Here is a 23,672-nt window from a genome sequence, read left to right as displayed (position 1 = left end):
ATCTGCTCCTGGTCCTGGGCTTCCCAATCTTCATGCTGGAAGTGAATACAGCATTCTCCGGGGTGAGCTGCCTTCTGGGCAGATTCAAAGTCAGAATTTTAAGGTGCTGGGAGAGGGGAAAAATAAAAACCTTACCCATGTGGTGCTTGCTAAGATCCATTGCTGCTGGTGGAAGGGTCAAAGCAAAAGCCTCTATCTGTGGAAGAGAAGTGGGAAATCATCTTGGTCCCTGGATCTTTTACAGATATGAAACAGTGATGCAGTAATACAGGAACTTCTTTCCTGACTCACCACCAAAAATTAAAGATTGTGTTTGTTGAATTGTACACTTGAGACCTATGTGGTTTTGTGAACCAGTGTTATCCCAATAAACACAATTAAAATAATAAAAAGTAAATAAAATAAATGGCTTACCTTCAAAGCCCGGTTGGGACTGCCAGAGACTGAGGCTGTCGTAACAGAACAGCAAAGAATCTGATGTCAAGTAACACCCAGTGACCCACCTCAGGGGGTGGATCTAAGACACAGGGGTCTTCACTCTGGTATAGCTATGGGAGGAGGAACTGGGAGAAAATGTCTGGCAATCTGGGCCCTGTTTTTAGTACGAAATAATAACAACCTTCTGCTAGGAACTGGAAGCTTATGGAACACAGCACAGTGATAATAGCAACAACAAAAAACGCATTGCCAGATCAATTCCTGACTAGATTAACACATCCAGACACTAACAGCCTGTCAGGAGGAGAAGTGTGCCGATATGGCCTATTTACTTCAAAATCCTGCTGTCCAGCAATTCATCTAAAATTACGAGATGTACACAAGAGGAAAAAAAAAAACAACACTTGCAGAAAGTAAAGTGAGCAACAGAAAAAGACTGTGCTGTAGTCCAAGATGTTGAAACTATCAAACAGAAAACATAACTATGCTTAAAAATATTGGAAAGATAAATTACATAAATGAATAATGGGTGAAATTTAGCAGAAAGAAGGTAAACTAAAATAGTACATAAAGCGAAATTTACAGGACTAGCTACCTATATTACAGAAAGAGAAAGGTCTGAAATCGATGATCATGGTTTCTGTCCTAGAAAAAAAGAGGAATAAACTAAACTCAAATTACAGAAGGAAATTACAAAGATCAGAGTGGACATCAATGAAATAAAAAACAGAAAAGCAATAAAAGAATCAATAAAAACAAAGGCTGTTTCTTGGAAAAAAAATTAATAAAATTGATCAACCTCTACCCTGACTTATCAGGAACAAAAGAGAAATGATCCAAGTTGCCAGTCCTAGGAATGAGAAAGACAACATACAAACTCTATAGATATTAAAGAGATTACAAAGAATTATTATGAACACCTTTATGGCAATAAATTTGATGACTTACACAAAGGACAAATTGCTGGAGAGAAACAAACTGTGAAAGTTCACTCAAGGAAATGAATAAGCTGGATATTTTTATATCTGTTTTGTGTGTGTGTGTGTGTGTGTGTGATAAGAAGAAAATTTATTTTTCAGTGTACATCTGTTTGTAATGTTTACATTTTTACCATATGCAAAAATATGTTTAGACTCAATAAACTAGTACATTATTAAAATTCTATAATAATGGGATTTTTTAAAAATCCTGATAACCATTCAAGCTTATGAATCATATAATGAAAGAACATAGTTACTTAGAAGTATTTTTAAACACTACAAATCTTCAGAGCTCTTTTGTAGATAAACACAAACATGATAATTTGTGTGCTTTATATCTCTCTCTCTCTCTCTCTCTCTCTTTTTTTTTTTTGTATTTTTCTGAAGTTGGAAACGGGAAGGCAGTCAGACAGACTCCCGCATGCTCCCGACCGGGATCCACCCGGCACTCCCACCAGGGGGCAATGCTCTGCCCATCTGGGGCGTCCCTCTGCCACAATCAAAGCCATTCTAGTGCCTGAGGCAGAGGCCACAGAGCCATCCTCAGCGCCCGGGCAAACTTTGCTCCAGTGGAGCCTTGGCTGCGGGAGGGGAAGAGAGAGACAGAGAGGAAGGAGAGGGGGAGGGGTGGAGAAGCAAATGGGCGCTTCTCCTGTGTGCCCTGGACAGGAATCGAACCCAGGACTCCCACACGCCAGGCCAACATTCTACCACTGAGCTAACTGGCCAGGGCCTATATCTCTTTTTTAAAGTTGATTTTATAATTTAAAACTCTCATAAATGAAACTCTTCTCCCAGAAAGTTTAACTGGCAAGTTCTACAAAATATTTAAGGGAGGAATAAAAAACACTAATTATACACAAACTCTTCCAGATACCAAATAGATATAATTTATTCCAACTTATTTACTGAGCCCAGCATTTTAATAGCAAGGATGGTTTAACATTCAGAAATCAACCAATGCAATTATCCAGATTAGGAGACTAAGAAACTATGTTTTCATCTCAGTAGTTACAGGAAAATCTTTTGACAAAATTCAAAATTCATTTCTGATTAAGAAAACATAAACAAACAGAAAAACTCTCAGCAAACTAAGAATAAAAGGGAAATTCCTCAGTTTTATAGACAACCTGGTCCAAAAAAAAAATCTTATAGGTTATATCATATTTAATTGTCAAAGACATTGCTTTTCTCCTTAGTTCAGGAATAAGGGAGTGGTGGCTGCTCTTGCCATGTGTATTCAACATTGCATTGGTACTAGCCAGTGCAATAAGGAATGAAAAGAAAATGCAAGGCATACGGACTGCTAAGGAAGAAGTACAACGGCCTTATTTGAAGATGAATTTGGAGTCTATGTAGAAAATAGAGTTTACCAGAAAGGAAAACTAAAGGTAACAAGTGAGTTTAATAAGATTTTATAATATAAAATGAATATGTGGCAATCTGATGTATTTCTGTATTTTAGCAATGAAAAATTGCAAACTAAAATTAAAAATACCAAAATATAAAATATTTAGTAATAAATATGTCAAAAGAAGAGCAAGTTCTATTTACTGCCTACTACAGAATTTTAAGACTGAATTAAATGAAGATACATACATGCTCATGAACAAAAGTACTCAGTACTTTTAAGATATTAAAAACAAAACTTTATCAGCACCTAGGCTGCTGAAAAAAATAATATAATTAATGTAAAATATATCACGGTAGTAGGAGAGTGTGTAGAATGGCAAAAGTGATAGCAAGGAATAGGAGATGAATATGAGCAGGAAAATGCAGATGGTGCCAGCTCGTGCAGGGCTTTGTGTGTCAGTCTAAGAGTGTGGCCTCTTTCCTTTGGAAGTAGGAAGTCACTGCCAGTTTTATCTCCTTTTAACCTTTAATTTTAAAGTAGTTTTTTGATTCATTGAACAATTTCAAAAATAGCGCAGACTTTCCTTATATTCCACACTCACTTTCTCTAAATTAACATCTTACATAACTATAGTACAATTATCAGGAACAGTCCACCAAATTTGTACCTTAATGTTAACTGAACTACAAATATTATTTTTTTAAAATTTTATTTAGACAATTTTAACGGGTGACATTGATCAATTAGAGTACATAGATTTAGAGAAAACATTCCAGACCATTTTGATATTTGATTATGTAGCATACCCATCACCCAAAGTCAAATTGTCCTCCATCACCTTTTATTTGGTTTTCTTTGTGCCCCTCCCCTCCCTCACCCTCTCCCTCTCTTCCCTCCCCTCCCCCTGGTAACTACCGCACTCTTATCTATGTCTATGAGTCTCAATTTTGTGTCCCACCTATGCATGGAATCATACAGTTCTTAGTTTTTTCTGTTTACTTCAAATATTTAAAATTCACCAATTCCTTTAATATCAGTATAACTTTTTTTCTGTTCCAAAACCTTATCCAAAATCCCATATTGCATTTAGTTGTAATTTCTCCTTAGTTCCTCCAAAGTGTAATATTTTCTCACTCTCGTCTTGATGGCTTTAAAACACAGAAATGGCATAATGGCATTTAAGAAAAAAATAGATATCCTTGTTTTCAATGTAGATGATTGGAGAAAGGCTAAGCTGTGGGCTGTGGAATTACACCAGCTTGGGGATAGTTTTAGTAATTAGATTAGTGGTGATATTGATTGAACAAAGTGACTGCCAGTGACTATCTCAAGAAGAGAATAGTTTTTTTGTTTCTTTTGTGGTGTGTTTTTTTTATATTTTATTTATTGATTTTTTTTTAGAGAGAGAGAGAACGGGGAGGAGCAGGAAGCATCAACTCCCATACGTGCCTTGAGCAGGCAAGCCCAGGGTTTCGAAACAGCGACCTCAGTGTTCCAGGTCGACGCTTTATCCCATTGCGCCACCACAGGTCAGGCGAGAATAGCTTTTTTGGAGGGTGAGGTGGCGGCAGAGGAGGCCGAGGCAGATTTGGTGGCCGAGGCCAGGGCGGTTTTGAAGGTCGGAGAGGCTTCGGAGGAGGCAGAGGAGGAGGCGGAGACCACAAGGCACACTGAAAGAAGACTAAGTTTGAATAGTTTCTTCTGTCCCTGACTTTCCCTCTTCCGTTTGAAAGAAAGGACTCTAGGGTTTTTACTATGTTACCTGATCAATGACAACCTTTAAGGACATTCCAAGACAGTATCCAGTCCTGTGGTCTACTTGGAAATATGCATAGATAACATTTCAAAGGAGATACCCTGTTGGTTTAGACTGGATATTTATATAAACTTTTTAAAGATGAGTGATAGAGTTAACCTTTATCTGTAACTTTTGAGTTTCTATTGTTTCTTCCCATGTACAAAACCATTTTTCCCCCCTGCAAATAGTTTCTTTGTGTGTGTTGGGGGTCTAAAGGAGAGCAGAGTGTTTTATCATGGACACTTGATAAAACACTTGGAATCATATAGTTCTTAGTTTTTTCTGTTTACTTCAAATATTTAAAATTCACCAATTCCTTTAATATCAGTATAACTTTTTTTCTGTTCCAAAACCTTATCCAGGTCGACGCTTTATCCCACTGCGCCACCACAGGTCAGGCGAGAATAGCTTCTTCTGTCCCTGACTTTCCCTCTTCCGTTTGAAAGAAAGGACTCTAGGGTTTTTACTATGTTACCTGATCAATGACAACCTTTAAGGACATTCCAAGACAGTATCCAGTCCTGTGGTCTACTTGGAAATATGCATAGATAACATATGCGTGCTTAAGCAACTTTGGGACAAATTAAAAGTCCTAAACTCTGAAAAAAAATAAGAGAATAGCTTTGAGAAATATTTAGGAGGTAAAATGACAATGTGGGTTAACCAAAGTAGATTTGACAGGCAGAGTATAGGGAATAAGGTAGAGGAAATAATTAAAAATGACTGCTGAGTTTGGCTTTGATATTCTAGATAAACAAAATAACTGAGAAGAAAGTGTAAAATATTTTTTTTGTCATTGGGGACAGAGAATGACAAAAAACATAAACACAGTTCTTCATCCCTTTTTACCATGATCTAATTTTTATTTTATTAGATATAATTTGTTGGAGTATATTAAATATGCTGTAACTCATCTTGAAGGAATCAGTTTCAAATCTAGAAAGTGCTATACTACAAAAGAATAATAAATTTAGTAACTAGAATTTTTATAAAATGATGAAAAAAATTTTGTAGACAGACTATAATGATATGATTATCATCCTTGTCACAATTATGTTTAATCTTCACATTTTGCTAGCTTGAATTCTGCAGAGAAAGATCAAATTTTACCTAAATCAATCAACTACAACATTGTGCATTCAGCTAGTTTCATAAGTTCTTTTACTTTATCTCCTATCAGTTAATGATCAACTGTAGAGTATAGGATGAGGAAGATGTTGTTTTAGATGAGACGATCATTTTATATCTGTAAGCTGTGGGAAAATGGCCTTTCAAAACATGACATGAAGCAAAATATTTCTGAAAGTGAAAAGATGACAAATTTGATTGTATAATAATTTAAAATTTTTAAATAACTTTATAAATTATACATAAATTTAAACATTAAGAATAAAGACAACACCAGGAAAACAAACAACCCAATCCAAAAATGGGAAAAAGATATGAATAGACACTTCTCCAAAGAGGACATACAGATGGCCAATAGGCATATGAAAAAATGCTCAACATCACTAATCATTAGAGAAATGCAAATTAAAACCACAATGAGATATCACCTCACACCAGTCAGAATGGCGCTTATCAACAAAACAACACAGAATAAGTGCTGGCAAGGATGTGGAGAAAAGGGAACCCTCCTGCACTGTTGGTGGGAATGCAGACTGGTGCAGCCACTGTGGAAAACAGTATGGAGATTCCTCAACAAACTGAAAATCGAACTGCCTTTTGACCCAGCTATCCCACTTTTAGGAATATACCCCAAAGACACCATAGAACGGCTCGAAAAGGAGAAATGTACCCGCATGTTTGTGGCAGCATTGTTCACAATAGCGAAGATCTGGAAACAGCCCAAGTGTCCATCAGAGGACGAGTGGATTAAAAAGCTTTGGTACATATATACTATGGAATACTACTCAGCCATAAGAAATGATGACATCGGATCATTTACAATAACATGGATGGACCTTGACAACATTATACGGAGTGAAATAAGTAAATCAGAAAAAAACTAAGATGAATCCATACATAGAAGGGACATAAAAATGAGACTCAGAGACATGAACAAGAATGTGATGGCAACAGGGGCAGGGGGTGTGATGGCAACAGGGGTGGGGGAGGGGGGATGGGGGAAGAGGGAGAGAGGGGTTAGGGGAGGGGAGGGGCACAAAAAACCAGATAGAAGGTGACAGAAGACAATTTAACTTTGGGGGAGGGGTATACAGCACAATCAAATGTCAAAATAATCTAGAGATATTTTCTCTCAATATATGTACCCTGATTTATCAATGTCACTGCATTAAATTTAATAAAAAAAAGAAAAAAAAAGAATAAAGACAAATATTTAACGTATAAATATCAAAGTGTTGATACTGAAGCTCTCCTTCAAATTAACAATAAAAACTGCATAAAAATCTTCCTCAAGCTACAGTCTAAGAAAAATACTTTGGGGCTATTATATAATAATGGTCCTTTTTTTTTTTACAGAGATAGAGAGAGAGAGAATCAGAGAGAGGGATAGATGGGGACAGACAGACAGGAACAGAGAGAGATGAGAAGCATCAATCATTAGTTTTTCGTTGCGACACCTTAGTTGTTCATTGATTGCTTTCTCATATGTGCCTTGACCGTGGGCCTTCAGCAGACTGAGTAACCCCTTGCTTGAGCCAGCGACCTTGGGTCCAAGCTGGTGAGCTTTGCTCAAACCAGATGAGCCCGTGCTCCAGCTGGAAACCTTGGGGTCTCGAACCTGGGTCCTCTGCATCCCAGTCTGACATTCTATCCACTGCGCTACTGCCTGGTCAGGCAGTAATGGTCCATTTTGACCATTACTAGCACCTGCTCAGCTTATAATTATATATTTACGTGACTATCTTCTGGCTCTCCCATTATAGCACTTTCCTATCTTGACCACCTTGATTCCCGAGTATCTGACATTTCCCTGATATAAGGATATACATTTTACATATGTAACATTTAGAGATATATGTACATAAATGTGTTCATTGCAGAATTTTACAAACATTGAAAGAAGAGATTATTCTGAATTCTGTAAATAGGGGACTATGAGAATATATAATTGAAATGTTCTAAAGTGAATATAATAAACTCTATATCCCAACCTCTTTACTACATATTGAAAATGTAAAAAGTATTCTGTAAATAGGACAGGAATTTATCCAATATAGTTACATTGATAAAATGCATATAAAAACATTTTGTAAATAATAAACAGCTATTAGAAACATACTACCACTTAGTCAGCATCTTATCCTTTTTATCACATCATTATTGGTAGAGACACTTTAGGACTTGATTGAAAGTATACTCAGTCCTTTGCAGGTTCTTTTCAGTAGCTGTTTTTACACTTGCTGAAATTTTTTGTATATTCTCTTTATATCTAGAACTGAAACTATACAAAAGTAATGCCTTAAACCCAAACCCAGAAGAAAAGAGAAAGAATGGTATCAAAATTATTATTATTCGTTCTCTGGCTGGATATCTCAGTTATTTAAAGCAACGTCCCAATATGCCAAAGTTTCAGGTTCAATCCTGGTCATGTCATATACCAGCAATAACCAATGAATGTATAAGTAAGTGGAACAACAAATGATGTCTTTCTCTCTCTCTGTTTCTCTCCCCCTCCTTCCTCCCACTCTAAAATCAGTTAAGAAGTCATTATTATTCTTTTCTCTTTTACATCCAGGAGGCTGAAATTTACTGAATTCTATAGTAAAAAAGAGTTAGGTGACTTCCAGTTGTTATATGAGCCTCTATGTTTTATTTATTTATTTTTATTTTTTGTATTTTTCTGAAGCTAGAAACCAGGAGAGACAGACAGATTCCCGCATGCGCCCGACCGGGATCCACCCAGCACGCCCACCAGGGGGCGATGCTCTGCCTCGACCAGAGCCACTCTAGCGCCTGGGACAGAGGCCAAGGAGCCATCCCCAGCGCCTGGGCCATCTTTGCTCCATTGGAGCCTCGAGCCTCTATGTTTTAAAGCAATGATTTTTCCCTTCTCTAAGACAGGCATTGAAATCTGTGCCATGTTTGAATCCCAACTCCTGCATTTACTAATGGTACAAATTTAGACGATACACTTAACCTCACTGAGCCAGCTTCCTTACTGGAAAATGAGAATGATAGTTTTTCTGCACAGGGTTGTTATGAAATATAAATGGAAAAATAAAGTGACTAATAATAGGTGCTAGGTTAAATGTTTGGTCCACCTTAGGCTTAGATCACATATTATAAAAAAAGATTCATGCTGGCTATTTTAGATGGCCAAAACATAATTGACTGAAAATTATTTAGTTGAGTTCATTTGATGACTGGTAAGCAAACATTTTAGTCATTCATATTCTTTCTAAGAAAACAATTAAGTCTTAATACTTTTTAATTATAATCAAATGAATATTTTTTTGGTATTCTTACTTCTTAAGTAGATAATTATGATTAAATTGGACCTTGTAACATTAGCTATAGATAAAGACCATCTTTGTTTACCAGAATTTGTTCCAAATGATATTTTTGGCAAATTATATTCATGATGTCTCAAATTATTCCTACCTTTTTATATCCCACCTCTCAGTTGGTTGCTGAAAATCGTATTTGCAAAGAATGCTAAATGTCCTGATAAGATGAAAATGTTTGGTGTTGCTATATTCTTACAAATAAAAAAAAGAAAATGTCAGGGACTTTATGGTGGATAAAAAGGAAGAAAGCAATTATAAATACTATACTTGTGATTTATTAATAGATTAAAGTTTTAAAACTTAAATTCTGCTATTTAGAGAAAGTAAAAATTATCCCCATTTTCCTTGGAAGGTTACCTTATTTTCCATTTATAAGAGCTCACTGATTGTAAAATTAAATATTGAATAATAAATTTTTCAAGAAAAATAATCTATCATAGTAAATGTATTAAACAATTTTAAAATATGCCCTGATTTTAAATATGATAAAATATAGAATCTATATGTGTTTTAGAATTATGGAAATATGGTGTTTGCATCTGAGTTGGAGAAAGTTGAGACAATAAAGTCTTCTTAGTTTATTATTAGAAAAAAAAATAAGAATCACCTTTGGAGGTGCTATGATTCTTATTAATTCTGTGTATCTTCTTTACTGATACTTCACTCTTACTTGCAAACTGGGAAGTTCTACTCCCCAGTTATGATTAGATTGTTAATATTATCAGGAAAAAAATAAAGGAAAATCAACAAGTATGAGATGTTCTAAAACAATCACATCAAAGAGCACTGCAGGTACACTCTACCAGACTAATGTTTTCCGGAAAGGGCTACACATTAGAACTACTCAGATAACACATCACAATGCAAATACATGCCTGTTAGCCTGGAGTGAATAAAGTAGAACCTCTAAGTGTAGACTTAGTCGCCTCTGTTGTTTAAAATCCCCACTTTGGGAACAGAACAGAGAACCCAGAAATAAACCCACAACTTTATGGACAATTGATATTTGACAAAGGAGGAAAGAGCATGCAGTGGAATAAAGACAGTCTCTTTAACAAATGGTGTTAAGAAAACTGGTCAACTACCTGCAAAAAAATGAAACTAGACCACCAACTTATACTATGCACAAAAATAAACTAAAAATGGATAAAGGACTTAAATGTAAATCATGAAACTATAAGCATCCTAGAAGAAAAAATAGGCAGTAAGCTCACCGACATCTGTCACAGCAATATATTTGCTGATTTATCTCCACAGGCAAATGAAATAAAAGACAGGAAAAACAACTGGGACTATATCAAACTAAAAAGCTTTTGCACATCTAAAGACAATATGAACAGAATAAAAAGTCAAACCACACAATGGGAGAACGTATTCGACAATACATCTGATAAAGGGTTAATAACCAAAATTTATAAAGAACTTGTAAAACTCAACACCAAGAAGACAAACAATCCAATCAAAAAAATGGGCACAAGAAATGAATAGACACTATTCCAAAGAGGACATACAGATGGCCAATAGACAGATGAAAAATGTTCAACATCACTAATCATTAGAGAAATGCAAATTAAAACCACAATGAGATACCACCTCACACCAGTCAGAATGGCACTCATTAACAAAACAACACACAATAGGTGCTGGTAAGGATGTAGAGAAAGGAGAACCCTTCTGCATTACTGGTGGGAATGCAGACTGGTACAGCCACTGTGGAAAACAGTATGGAGATTCCTCAGAAAATTAGAAATGGAACTGCCCTTTACCCAGCCATCCTACTTATAGGAATATATCCCAAGAACAGCATATCACTGACTGAAAAAAAGAAATGCACCCCCATGTTTATGGCAGCATTGTTTACAATAGCGAAGATCTGGAAAGAGCCCAAGTGTCCATCAGTGGACGAATGAATTAAAAAGCAGTGGTACATATATACAATGGAATACTATGGGGGCATAAAAAAGAAGGAAATATTACCTTTTGCAACAATATGGAGGGACCTGGAAATTATTATATTGAGTGAAATAAGCCAGGCAGAGAAAGAAAAATATCATATGACCTCACTCATTTGAGAAATCCAAGGAATAATGTGAACTGAGGAACGGAATTGAAACATAGGAGGGATCAAAGGGTCCAGAGGAGAAGGGGACAGAGGGAAAGGGGATGATAGGACGGGATAATCCTGAAGGGAAAGGGGGGGATGCTGTAGGAGGGGGAACAAGGGAGATGTTGAAGGGAATATGAGTGAGGAGGGATGCATTCGGGGTGACCCTAGAATCTATGTAAACACAATTAATTAAATTAAAAAAAGAATCATAAATAAAAAAATAAAATAAAATCCCCACTTTGAATTTTGAGGGTGATTTTGGAAATTCACTATGGTGAATAGATTGAGATATCTTTGAAGATGGAACCTGCCATATACATTTTATGATTTCCAAAGAAGTTCCTGGCACATGGTTGAAATATAAATGTGTATTAAAGAATAAGTGTATGAGTGAAATGTGCTGAAGTTCTACTGTGTGTTAAAATCACTGGAAGAACACGTATCAGGACAAATTGGTCAATATAATAATAAAAAAATCACAGTGAATAAATATATATGCAAGGAGGATGGTGCTATCCAGAAATATTTCACCGAGTTCTCATTGAGTGTTCAATAACAGGTCATCAATTCAAGACCCTTTATAAATTTTATTTTAGTCTCATTTTACTTAAGAAAAGGAAGACTCAAATTTATTGTTTCAGAAATGAAAAAAGATACTGTACATGAATAGTAAATAACTTAAATTTATACATTTATACAGAGAACTTTATTTCCATAATTGCTGAATGACCAAAAATATGCAGACTCTAAACATCTTTTATAGTGTTAAAATCTCAAGCAGCTGGAGTCACAAAACCAGCAGCTGTCCAATATGCTCTATATGTTTGGAGCTGTGCCTCTACATGCACACATAATATAAATAAATCAAAATGGTTAAACTAATAGCATGAAAGAAATATGTCATTAAGAAGTCCTAGGCTTGGATTCTATAAACAAGATGTGGAAGATATTCACAAAAACATACTGTGTTCTTCCAAATTCAGTTTCACACTATATTTAATGAAATGAAGTATGCATTGTATGGAACTAAAACTAAATAATCTGGTATTCTAACAGTCAAGACATGAAATTCTTTTAGCAAACGGTAGGCTGCTTAAATTTTGTTATTCTTCTTGCTGTAGCTCTTTATTTTTTTCAAATCTCTCTTCTGCTGTCATGATTTATAGTCTTGTTTTTATATTAAACTTTACATAGGGTCCTGTGAAGGGTCAATGTCCAGAGAAAAACAATTGGTATCTTCTGTACTTCAACCAAAATTTCCTGTTTGTAAAATAGGCATCAAATATAGCTTTGACAGGTTGCCTTGCAGAACTATTCTTATATGTTTCCAACTGGGTTGTGTTTTGGGTTAACTAGTCCCAATCCATGTTAGGTATATGAGCTTTTTCTTCTCTTTAGTGGGACTACCTATTTTACCAAACCTGACAATAGACAGACTTCAGTTGAACTTTTCCCTTCGGAGAGCTCTAGCTGTCTTTTCTTTGCCATGCAAAATTTTAAGATTCCGAATATATAATATTTGCTTGCTATGGTGAAATAGATATTGGACAATGAATTAGAGACCAGACTCTTCTTTTTCTTTTACTTTTTAAATGAGAATTGTATTCTTTTTGACAACTGTAATCAATAGCAGGTAGAGCATATAAGAGAGATGTCTATTACGTTTTGGCTACCACTTCCCACCGTCCCCCCAGACCCCTCCTCTGAGACACCTAATATAATGATTTTGGTATTCTTTGTTTTTGAGTCTCAGACTCCTTCTCAAAATAGTGTTTTTGCAAGCCAACTTACCAAACACTTATGGTAGGCATAGCAGTTAAAGCTGATTTTGCATCCCTAGACAACATAATCTCTAAATTGCCTTTCAGATCTAACATTATATAGTTTCTTAATTGCAGTTTTTGATGGTTCCCATTTTGACTTTATAGGGAAATTTTGTTTGTTATTGCTAAAGTATATAGCAGGATGAATAATATCAAATAATATATAATTGAAATATAGCACATTTGCTTGTATAGTAATAACATTTTCTAACTAATAGAGGTTAATAGGAAGTAACAGTTGATTAGAGAAAATTATAGATTATAGTAGAAAAAATTTATCTTCTAAATCATGATTAATATATGACTCTTTAGAGTTTATTTCTAAATCTCAAGTAAAATAAACAATTTTATGTATATTTATATGTGACAATATAATATTGAAACTGGATTTTTTTAATCTCAAACTTTTATATAACTTTATAACTATTGTGGTAGATTTATATAAAAATTATATTTATTTAATTATGCTTAATTAGTATAAACTAAAGATGAAATTCACTGTGTGTAGCATAATGCACTCTTATTTTGATTTTAAATGCTGTGAGCCAAACTTTTAATAAAATTTGTTTAAAACCCTCTTAATTTATATACTTTAAAATTTTTTATAGAGACAGAAGGAAGAGAGAAACATTGATTTGTTGTTCCACTTATTTATGCAATCCTTGGTTGATTTTTATATGTGCCCTAACCAGGATCAAACACACAATCTTGGTATATTAGGACAATGCTCTAATCAACTGAACTACCAAGCCAGCCAGGGACAATCAAAATATTTTTTAAAAAGTGAACTTCTACTCTCTTATATAACCAATAATGGTATTATTTACTACAATAATGAAACAATCTATCGGCCAATGTTTTTGCATAAATTCATTGTCTGTATAACTATAAATTCATACTGCTTTCTGTAAGTATTGATTTCATAAACATGAGTAGGTACTATGATTTTCACTAAAACTTCTACATCAATCTATTATGGTCTAAGAAGCATTCATCTCTAATGCTATCTTTCATATTTATTTGAAATCATATAACCTCTCTTATCCTTGAAAATTATATTCCTAATTACTCATTTATTTTGTATGTATTAGTTATCTTACCATTAATCACAATAAACTTAATTGATATTTAAATGCATGTCATTAGTATAGTACTTCTAAACTTACACTTTGTCAGCTTTCATTAACTGACCAATCAATTACATGTAGGTACTTATCATCTAAGTCTTTCTTTGAATTTATAAGAATTGTGTAAAACAATCTATATGAAGTCTGAATACTGAGAATGTAATAACTAGAATTACTGATATCTATAATAAAGACTGAGCCAATTATTATAGCAACCTTCTAAAATGAAATTAATTTGCCTTGATTCCTTCTGAATAATATACTTTTGGTTTTCTTTTTTGATGTCTTGCTTTCAAAGATTGATATTCTGAGATATCACTTCTTAACTCCTTTTTTCTCTATGTGTTCTGTTTTTATATTTAGTTATAATTTATATTTGTTCTAATTTTAAATATGTTTGAAGTAAGCATATAGTCACAGACAGAATAGTTAAAATGAAATTAAAACAGATGTGCCCTGGCCAGTTGGCTCAGTGGAAGAGCATCGGCCTGGCGTGTCGAAGTCCCAGCTTCTATTCCCGGTCAGGACACACAGGAGAAGTGCCCATCTGCTTCTCCATCCTTCCCCCTCTCATTCATCTCTATCTCTCTCTTCTCCTCCTGCAGCCAAGGCTCTATTGGAGCAAGGTTGGCCCGGGCACTGAGGATGGCTTCATGGCCTCCACCTCAGGCACTAGAATGGCTCCAGCCCTAATGGAGCAATGCTCCAGATGGGCAGAGCATTGCCCCCTAGTAGGCATGCTGGGTGGGTCAGGAGTCTGTCTGACTCCCCACTTCTAACTTTGGAAAAATACAAAAAAATAATTTCAAACGGAGATCATAAATTATGTTGTGGAAATAAGAAATTGTTTAGTTGAAAAACAGGATGAGATAGCTGCCGAAATTTAGTATATGATCTTACCATGAGTTTTCTGACTTGTCAAGTAAAAAATATCAAAAACATTTTTTAATTCTTCAATTTTGTAAGAAAGACAGTCAGATATAAATGTTTTAAATGCCAGACGCCTGTGTTTTCTTAAGCCAGAAATAACTCACTCAAACACTTCATTCCCTCCACCACACACTTTTCATTCATCCCCCACCAGTTTAGATACGATCACCTTTTTGAAAATTTTATATTATATACTAAGAGATTGCCTTTCCTCTGAATTACATATTAATAATAATAAAAGCATAGTTATCACTAACTGAACACCTATTATCTGAGCAGCAAATAACTGAACTGAATTATCTCCAACCCTGGCAATAATTCTATAAGATCTATGCTATATTATCTTCTCTACAGAAGATGAAACTGAGACCATGAGATGCTAAGTAATTGCACAGGTGGAATAGCTAAAAGGACAGAATTTTTAAACTGCATTGCAGTAGCACTTTGTAATTTGAGGATCTCCTCAGACAGAATGTTCTTTTTAAACATTTATTGTATAGTTGTGTAAAAACTCTATAAGTTTAATTCAGTGCTTCTCAAAAAAGTGAAAATACATGAAACACATTGACATTTGAATGTCACTGTGCTTTCTTGCAGCCTGCGAACTTATGAATCAAGGCATCTTGGCCCTGGTCAGCTCCATCGGCTGCACATCAGCGGGGTCCCTCCAGTCTTTGGCAGATGCCATGCATATCCCCCACCTCTTCATTCAGCGTGCCACAGCTGGGACCCCAAGGAGTGGCTGTGGACTGACCCGGAGCAACAGGAATGACGACTACACGCTCTCTGTTCGCCCACCTGTCTACTTAAATGACGTTATCCTGAGAGTGGTCACAGAATATGCCTGGCAGAAATTTATTATATTCTATGACAGTGAATATGGTAAGTGCTTATGATTTGTGTCAGTTCTGTAGGTGGATATTTGCATGACAAGTTACTTCATTAAGTCTTGAAAAACTTCTAGGAACTTATTCATTGTTAGTTGTGATTTTTCTTGTCCTGTCATATTCTAATAAATCTAACAGCAACACAAACATTTTTCGGTAAAGGTCAATCTTTTCTATTAAATCCCTTTGAAGTCATATGTGTATATATCTGTACTTAATGCTCAGTCTATAAATATTTCTAAAGAAAATCAAACTCCAGTATATCCTCATTTTTCAAATAATGGGAAGTCAGAAAGACAATACTGTCTTTTTCCCATTTCAAAAACATTTATATATAATAATAAAAGACCATTTTGTTCAGATCCTAGAACATGAAAAAATACTTATTCTATATATTGGTTCTAAAGACAATTGACATCTCTTTCTTATACCCTTGTATATAGACTTTAATAACTATTTAACACTTTACTGTTGTGGGGCAACTGACATTATATTACTTTAATTTAGCATGACAATTGTCTACAATATGAAATCTTATGAAAATATTAAGTAGGATAAAAAGCACTTAATTTATTTAACTTTTCCAAAGTAAAACACAAAACATTTTTCCTAAATTTATATGATTTAAGAAGACCGTTTGTCTCAGTATTTTCATTTGCATTTAATTAAGAAAAGTATGTTGTTAAGTTTTATGAGTTCTTTGTATATTTTGGATATTAGGCCCTTATCTGAGCTGTCGTTTGAAAATATCATTTCCCATTTAGTTGGCTTTCTGTTTATATTGTTATCAGTTTCTCTTGCTGAGCAAAAACTTCTTAGTCTGATATAGTCCCATTCATTAATTTTTGCCTTCACTTCTCTTGCCTGTGGAGTCAAATTCATAAAATGCTCTTTAAAACCCAAGTCCATGAGTTGAGTACCTATGTCTTCTTCTATGTACTTAATTGTTTCAGGTCTTATGTTTAGATCTTTGATCCATTTTGAGTTAATTTTTGTACAGGGGGAGAGACTGTAGTCCAGTTTCAAACAAACAAACAAACAATCCAATAAAAAAATGGGAAGAGGATATGAATAGACACTTCTCCCAGGAAGAAATACAAATGGCCAACAGATATATGAAAAGATGCACATCTTCTTTAGCTATTAGAGAAATGCAAATCAAAACGGCAATGAGATACCACCTCACACCTGTTCGATTAGCTGTTATTAGCAAGACAGGTAATAGCAAATGTTGGAGAGGCTGTGGAGAAAAAGGAACCCTCATACACTGTTGGTGGGAATGTAAAGTAGTACAACCATTATGGAAGAAAGTATGGTGGTTCCTCAAAAAACTGAAAATAGAACTACCTTATGACCCAGCAATCCCTCTACTGGGTATATATCCCAAAAACTCAGAAACATTGATACGTAAAGACACATGCAGCCCCATGTTCATTGCAGCATTGTTCACAGTGGCCAGGACATGGAAACAACCAAAAAGCCCATCAATAGATGACTGGATAAAGAAGATGTGGCACATATACACTATGGAATACTACTCAGCCATAAGAAATGATGACATTGGAACATTTACAGCAAAATGGTGGGATCTTGATAACATGATACGAAGCGAAATAAGTAAATCAGAAAAAAACAGGAACTGTATTATTCCATACGTAGGTGGGACATAATAGTGAAACTAAGAGACATTGATAAGAGTGTGGTGGTTACGGGGGAGAGGGGGGAATGGGAGAGGGAAAGGGGGTGGGGAGGGGCACAAAGAAAACAAGATAGAAGGTGACAGAGGACAATCTGACTTTGGGTGGTGGGTATGCAACATAATTGAACGACAAGATAACCTGGACTTGTTATCTTTGAATATATGTATCCTGATTTATTGATGTCACCCCATTAAAAAAATAAAATTATTAAAAAAAAACAAAAAAAAAACTTACTGTTGATTTCCTCTTGGGGTGACATTTAGAAAAACATAATTCATTCTTCTATGCAATTTAAGCTGAAAAACAACAACATAAAAAAAAAAGAAAAGTAAACAAAATGCTATTATCTTGTTTAAATATTTTTCCTGAATTAATCTTGTTTTCTAATTTACTAATCCCAGAGATGTTTAAATATAGTTTCTCTCTTATTTTTGTTTTTTGGGAAATAACAATGAATATAATCAAATATTAGGAAAAAAACATAGAGATTGGTAAGGAATATATATTTTGAAATGTTTCTTTAGAGATTTACCTTAAGAAGGAAACTCAGAAAAAAATTTTACCATTCAGTGTGGATAGGTCTAGTTTTCAGTTTTTTAGGAGAAATAAAACAAACAAACAAAAACAAAAAGATTTCACCCCTTCCCTGTAGTGCAACTTATTTTTCCTAGCAAATAAATAAATAAACATTTTAAAAATAATAGTTTTCTTGTCCTAAGCTATCCAGCATTATGAACAATATTGGGAAACAGTTACACAACAGTAGATCAGAAAGAGGCATCAATAGAACTGAGCACAAAAAGGTTGGCAGAAATCTGGGAAGCAACAAATAAGAGCTCCCGTGGACTCCCAGCAAGGGGAAGCAAGTGTAGTTCCATTTAGACCTAAATATTCAAAGGTCGCATGGGGTGTTGGCAGCCAGGGTCACATTAAACTTGATGGGTAGGCTTCAGCCAAGTCTGTGGCACTCTCCGGAAGCTCAGTTCTTTGCCTCTGGCACGGAAATCCTTATTTTTGTTGCTTAATTCACGTTAGTTGGGGGTCACAGAGCAAAGACCAAGTGACTGAAATGAATAAAATAAACAAAAAGGAAATTAAAAATAATTGGCTCATCAGTAAAAGTAAGATTTGAACACAAATTTGAAATTCATTGACAGGAATATTTAGTGAGCACAGTAAACTCTGCCAGTGGAACCAACATGCTAAGTATGGTCAATTTTTTTCCAGTCAAATTATCTATGATTTATATAACTATGAATGGCATTCTTATGACCTCTGCTGAAATATAATTTGAAATAATAAATTTTTAAACCCTTAATTTTTCTTTAAAGGGAGAAAATACTTTGTAGTTAGGCTTAGCAAAATAGTCCTTTTAAAATAACAAGAAAAGTGATTTTGGATAAAAGTATTTTTATGACATTTGAATGAGAATTTTACTCTGTAATAAAAATACCCACAAAGAAAAGAAATTCTCTGTTTTCTTGTTTCTAAGTCCTACATAGATTACAGTTATGAAATTGTTATGAGAGAATAGGTTTTTATTACCGATGAGGCAAATATTTTTGAAACTGTATGCTAAATTCATAGTCACACAGAATCATTTACATTCATTTGAAACTCCTCATTTTCTTTTTCTCTGTTTTCCTTTGAGTCAATAAGATAGCTACAACCTCTGTGTGTGACTGGGCCCAGTGGTGGGATTCAGCCAGTTTGTACCGGTTTGGCAGAACCGATACTTAATTTTTTGTTGAGTTTGGCAAACTGGTTGTTGACATGGCACTTGTAATCAGAGTTCTCTCTAAGGTGGGTACCTGGGGACCTGCCCGATGTGGAAATTACAAATTTATATTTCTTACTATTTTTTAACATCCATCAGTGCAACCACGTATTCTATGCATCGGTAGTAATGTTCATTCCGTCCATAGATGAAAACAGTTGACAGAACAGTGCTTGTAATATTTACTTATTCATTTCATAAACTCATTACACCTTAAATAAAATACTACATTTTAATTTCCTCATGCTTGTTACTTCAGTAAACAAACATATAACATAAAGAGAAAATGTGCCAACCAACCTAGGGGGTGACAAGCTGTCACTGAAATTAGCTTAAATAACAGTTTTGTTTTTTTGTCAGTATTATTTAATATTTTTTCATTAATATTTTAAAACTCTTTCTTATAGCATAATCTAATTTTTTATACCTCTTTTGTTGCTCTTATTTAAATATTAAGTGAATGAAATAATAAACTATCTTTGGGTATATCATTTTTCTTATACTTAAAATGGTCATTAGGGCAGATAATCCTAATGACCATTAATGGTGGGATTATTTGAATCCCACTATTGACTGGGTGCTTTCATAGAAACAGGTTTTGTTTCAAGAATAATAAGAAAAAACATTTTTCTTTTCTTTAATGAGAAAGTTGCTTTGACTTATTATTTAATATAATAATAATTTATAAAAAAATATCTTGTTTGTATCATTAAAATTATTTCCAGTAATACTCTTGTTTAATGAAAGAAAATTTCCCTTTGATACTTACTAGTAATCATGCTAGTAAATAATTTGGTTAGAGTTCAAAATAAACATCAAGCTATCCAAACACCTTGTACCTTAAAGAGGGCTACATTTATTTACATATCCATTCATCAATGTTTTAAGTTCAAACATTGGAATCAACTTGACTTTTATCTTAGTTATCAAGAATTGTTTTCATTAATAAGTAGATTAAACATCATCAATGGATGGAATCAGTCAGCCTGCAAGAGCCAAATGTTTTTGAATATGTATTTTGCTTAGAAAATTATACTTTAAAAAAAGATTAAGCTTCTATAACCAGTTAATTAGAAAAAAAACTTTCTTTTTAAAAGCAGTTAATTATGATTAAGGGCACAGTATAAAAGTCTACTTTAAATTCCCTAACAAAGAAGATTTGAGTCTTTGATTCTAAGCAAATGTATGAAAAGAGAAAAAAATATGGAAACTTTTTTGAATAGATTGATTCAAAACACTTTTTAAAGGTCTTGAAAAGAGTATAGAAAGCATTGAGCTTTTAAATATGTGTCATTCAGAAAATGTTCTTTGCTCATTTGCTTAGTGTGATGCAAAATATGAGATAAAAGGTTTTATGGAATGTAGTCTTAGCCTTTAAGAAGTGTACAATTTAATAAAGAGGTAAAATATTTGTATAACTCTCTTAATGAAGAAAATAATTTAAGTGTCATGAATGATGACTAGTGTCACTAAACACTAGTGTTGTGATAATAAAGAAAGTGTTTAATTTCAGCAATAGGAATCATAGGCTTTATGGGTGCACTTTGATTTGATTGTTGCCTCTCAAAATCATACCACACTTTCACAAAGTATGACAGACAGCTGATTCAATAAAGAGAAAGTGTGAACAATAAAGTGTGGCAATAAACACTTTAAAAATAATATTTCTGAACATTTTTTGACCCGAAACTAGAATAAGTATTATGTATTATACTGTTTAATCTTCTCATCAGCTCTGATGAAGTAATATTATTATCACAATTTTACAGTCGGGAAACAGAAGCAACTGATGGGTATCCTGTTCACAAAATATAGCTAAGAAACGTCAAATCTGTGATAACAAGAGTATTCTATTTTCTAACCTTCTACAGAGTATTTATTTTATCCAGATTCTCTTCTAAATGCTTTAGATGGATCATCTCATTTAATCCTTATAGCAGCCCTGTAAGGTAGATGATGATGATGATGATGATGGTGGTGGTGGTGGTGGTGGTGATGATGAAAAAAGTGAGGTGGTAGGAAGTCAGGTAACATGAAAATAAGTCAAGAAGCCTAAATTCAAACATTGCTAGTCTCATCTATAGTCATGCTTTCAACACTAGAGTACTTTGCTGTCATAGAAATAAGTTCTGAAAAACTGTAAAATAAAGTTTACAAATTCAATGTATAGAATCATGTTTTTTAATGAGAGACAATGACTTTCAAGCCTGCAGACCTTCAACTTATGAACATCATTCAAGGAAAAATACTGTACGTCCATTGGAAGCACGGAGACAATTTGTCTTCTCTGTATGTATTTGAGAGCACCTGTAAACATGATGCTAATGAGCAGGAATTATTAGTCTAGGAGCACACTAGGGTCCTAGACTCAGCTAGCTGAAGAAATCTCATGTACCATCAAGAATCTGCTTTAACAAATCAGGGAACTTTCTCCTTAAATTTCTATATAAACTTTTCTACTTGACCTAGAACATTAATCCAGGTACAATAGGATTTACTTATAATTTTTTAAGATCGCCTTTCTCATAAGGAGAAAGTGTGTCATTTATAATTACCTTGGCCATTGAATTAAGGCTAACGTGAGTTATTTAGCTGAAGTAGCAACACTAATCAGTTCAGTGAAATTCAGGTAAAATTACTAACTGAATGACTAATCATAGAAAAAAAACTATTTATGAGACACAAATAATGAGACAGATAATGATCCAAGTGATTTCCCCAAACAAATAAAGGTAGCCTCACTCTAGAAAAATTCCATCAAAGTGCTCCATTATCTGTTGCTGGTATTTACGTCAACATTTAAAGGTCTTTTATAGCAAACCCTAATGTGCAGCTCATGTGTCTTTGGGAGGGAGGTAACCCTCACAAGAATTATAGTTCTGGAAGTACATATGATGTTCCTGGCCAAATGAAAGAAAAGGGGAAGGAAGAGTTAGTTACAATTTCTGGGAGTCTGTAAAATGGACACACATCAATAAGACCTCCAGTATAACCTCCTTGGAGTGTTAGTACTAAGATTTCCCAATTCATGTAGATACTTGAGTCTAGCTCTTGTTTAAAAGGACAGCTTATCAGCAATTGGCTCCATCAGTTCTTTTTGTCCATTCCAGAGGTCACCAACTTACTATTTGACCTGAAAGTTCTTTTTGCAAATAAAGTTTCATTGGAACATAGCATGTTCATTTGTTTGCATATTGTCTATGCCTACTTTTGAGTTATAATAGTAGAGTTGAACAGTTGCAATAGAAAGAATATAATTGATCAAGAGTCACTTAGGGATTATAGGATCATAGAGGAAAGGCTAGAATTGAATGTAGTGGACACCTAGAACCCAAATTTGGTAGTAAATCAGAATGACTAGAAGAGCTTTTTTTTAAATTTTTTTTAAATTTATTTATTCATTTTGGAGAGGAGAGGGAGAGACAGAGACAGAGAGAGAGAGAGAGAGAGAGAGAGAGAGAGAGAGAGAGAGGAGAGATGGGGGGGAGGAGCTGGAAGCATCAACTCCCATATGTGCCTTGACCAGGCAAGCCCAGGGTTTCGAACCGGCGACCTCAGCATTTCCAGGTCAATGCTTTATCCACTGCGCCACCACAGGTCAGGCTAGAAGAGCTTTTTTAATCATCATAATACCTGGGTCCTATCCCAGACCCTTAGACTCAAAACTTTTGCAAAGAAGGCACCAGGATTATTTTAACATTCCCCTGACGCTTCTGATACAGCCAGGTTTGTTTCCCGATAAGGCATTGAAAACAGGAAATTTCAACAGGTGTCTTTTTTTCATGTCTTCTATTGGCAGCATTGTTTTCCCTGCCAGAATACTCCAGAACTCAGATTTTGAAGAAACCGATTTCACAATAGACATTAAACATATTTAATTGTCAGACAATTTGCTTTATATAAAACTTCAAACACATTGGACAAAATGATCCATTTTCAGGAATTATATAAATAATTCTTTTTGCTTTAATAATTTAGGAATAAGTAAAAAAAAAAAGATTACTTAGTTTTCTCCTTACTTAGTCTTCTGTAGCCTAAGTACCAAGAGCAATTTCTCATTTTCAACATGATGTGCTTTTTAGATATTCTACCTTTCTAAATACCTTTATCCTTATCCATTCTAGTTTTTCAATATCTCTGTTTATGATCTGACACATTTATCAATTATACAAAGTGCTACATGCTCTTATTGCTTTTGAGAGAGAGGTGAAAACTTTACCTCCTTTTAGCAAAATAAAAACACTTATTCCTTGTTGTGTTTCCTTATAATTTCTTC

At 34.4% G+C, this 23,672-nt stretch overlaps 1 protein-coding gene across 2 annotated transcripts in view; it reads left to right on the top strand.

Moving 5' to 3' along the window:
• GRID2 (glutamate ionotropic receptor delta type subunit 2) overlaps window positions 1–23,672 on the top strand; it is a 1,655,975-nt gene that overhangs the window by 810,790 nt on the left and 821,513 nt on the right. For both annotated transcript variants that reach the window (XM_066279539.1, XM_066279540.1), the window contains one exon: window positions 15,630–15,914. In XM_066279539.1, the coding sequence (XP_066135636.1) occupies window positions 15,630–15,914 (285 nt within the window). The remainder of the gene's footprint in view (window positions 1–15,629; window positions 15,915–23,672) is intronic.

The sequence above is a fragment of the Saccopteryx bilineata genome, chromosome 5 (assembly GCF_036850765.1).
Source record: "Saccopteryx bilineata isolate mSacBil1 chromosome 5, mSacBil1_pri_phased_curated, whole genome shotgun sequence".
Classification (NCBI taxonomy): Eukaryota; Metazoa; Chordata; class Mammalia; order Chiroptera; family Emballonuridae; genus Saccopteryx; species Saccopteryx bilineata.
The sequence above is the reverse complement of the archived record's forward strand: the minus strand, read 5'-3'. Positions and strand labels throughout refer to the sequence as shown.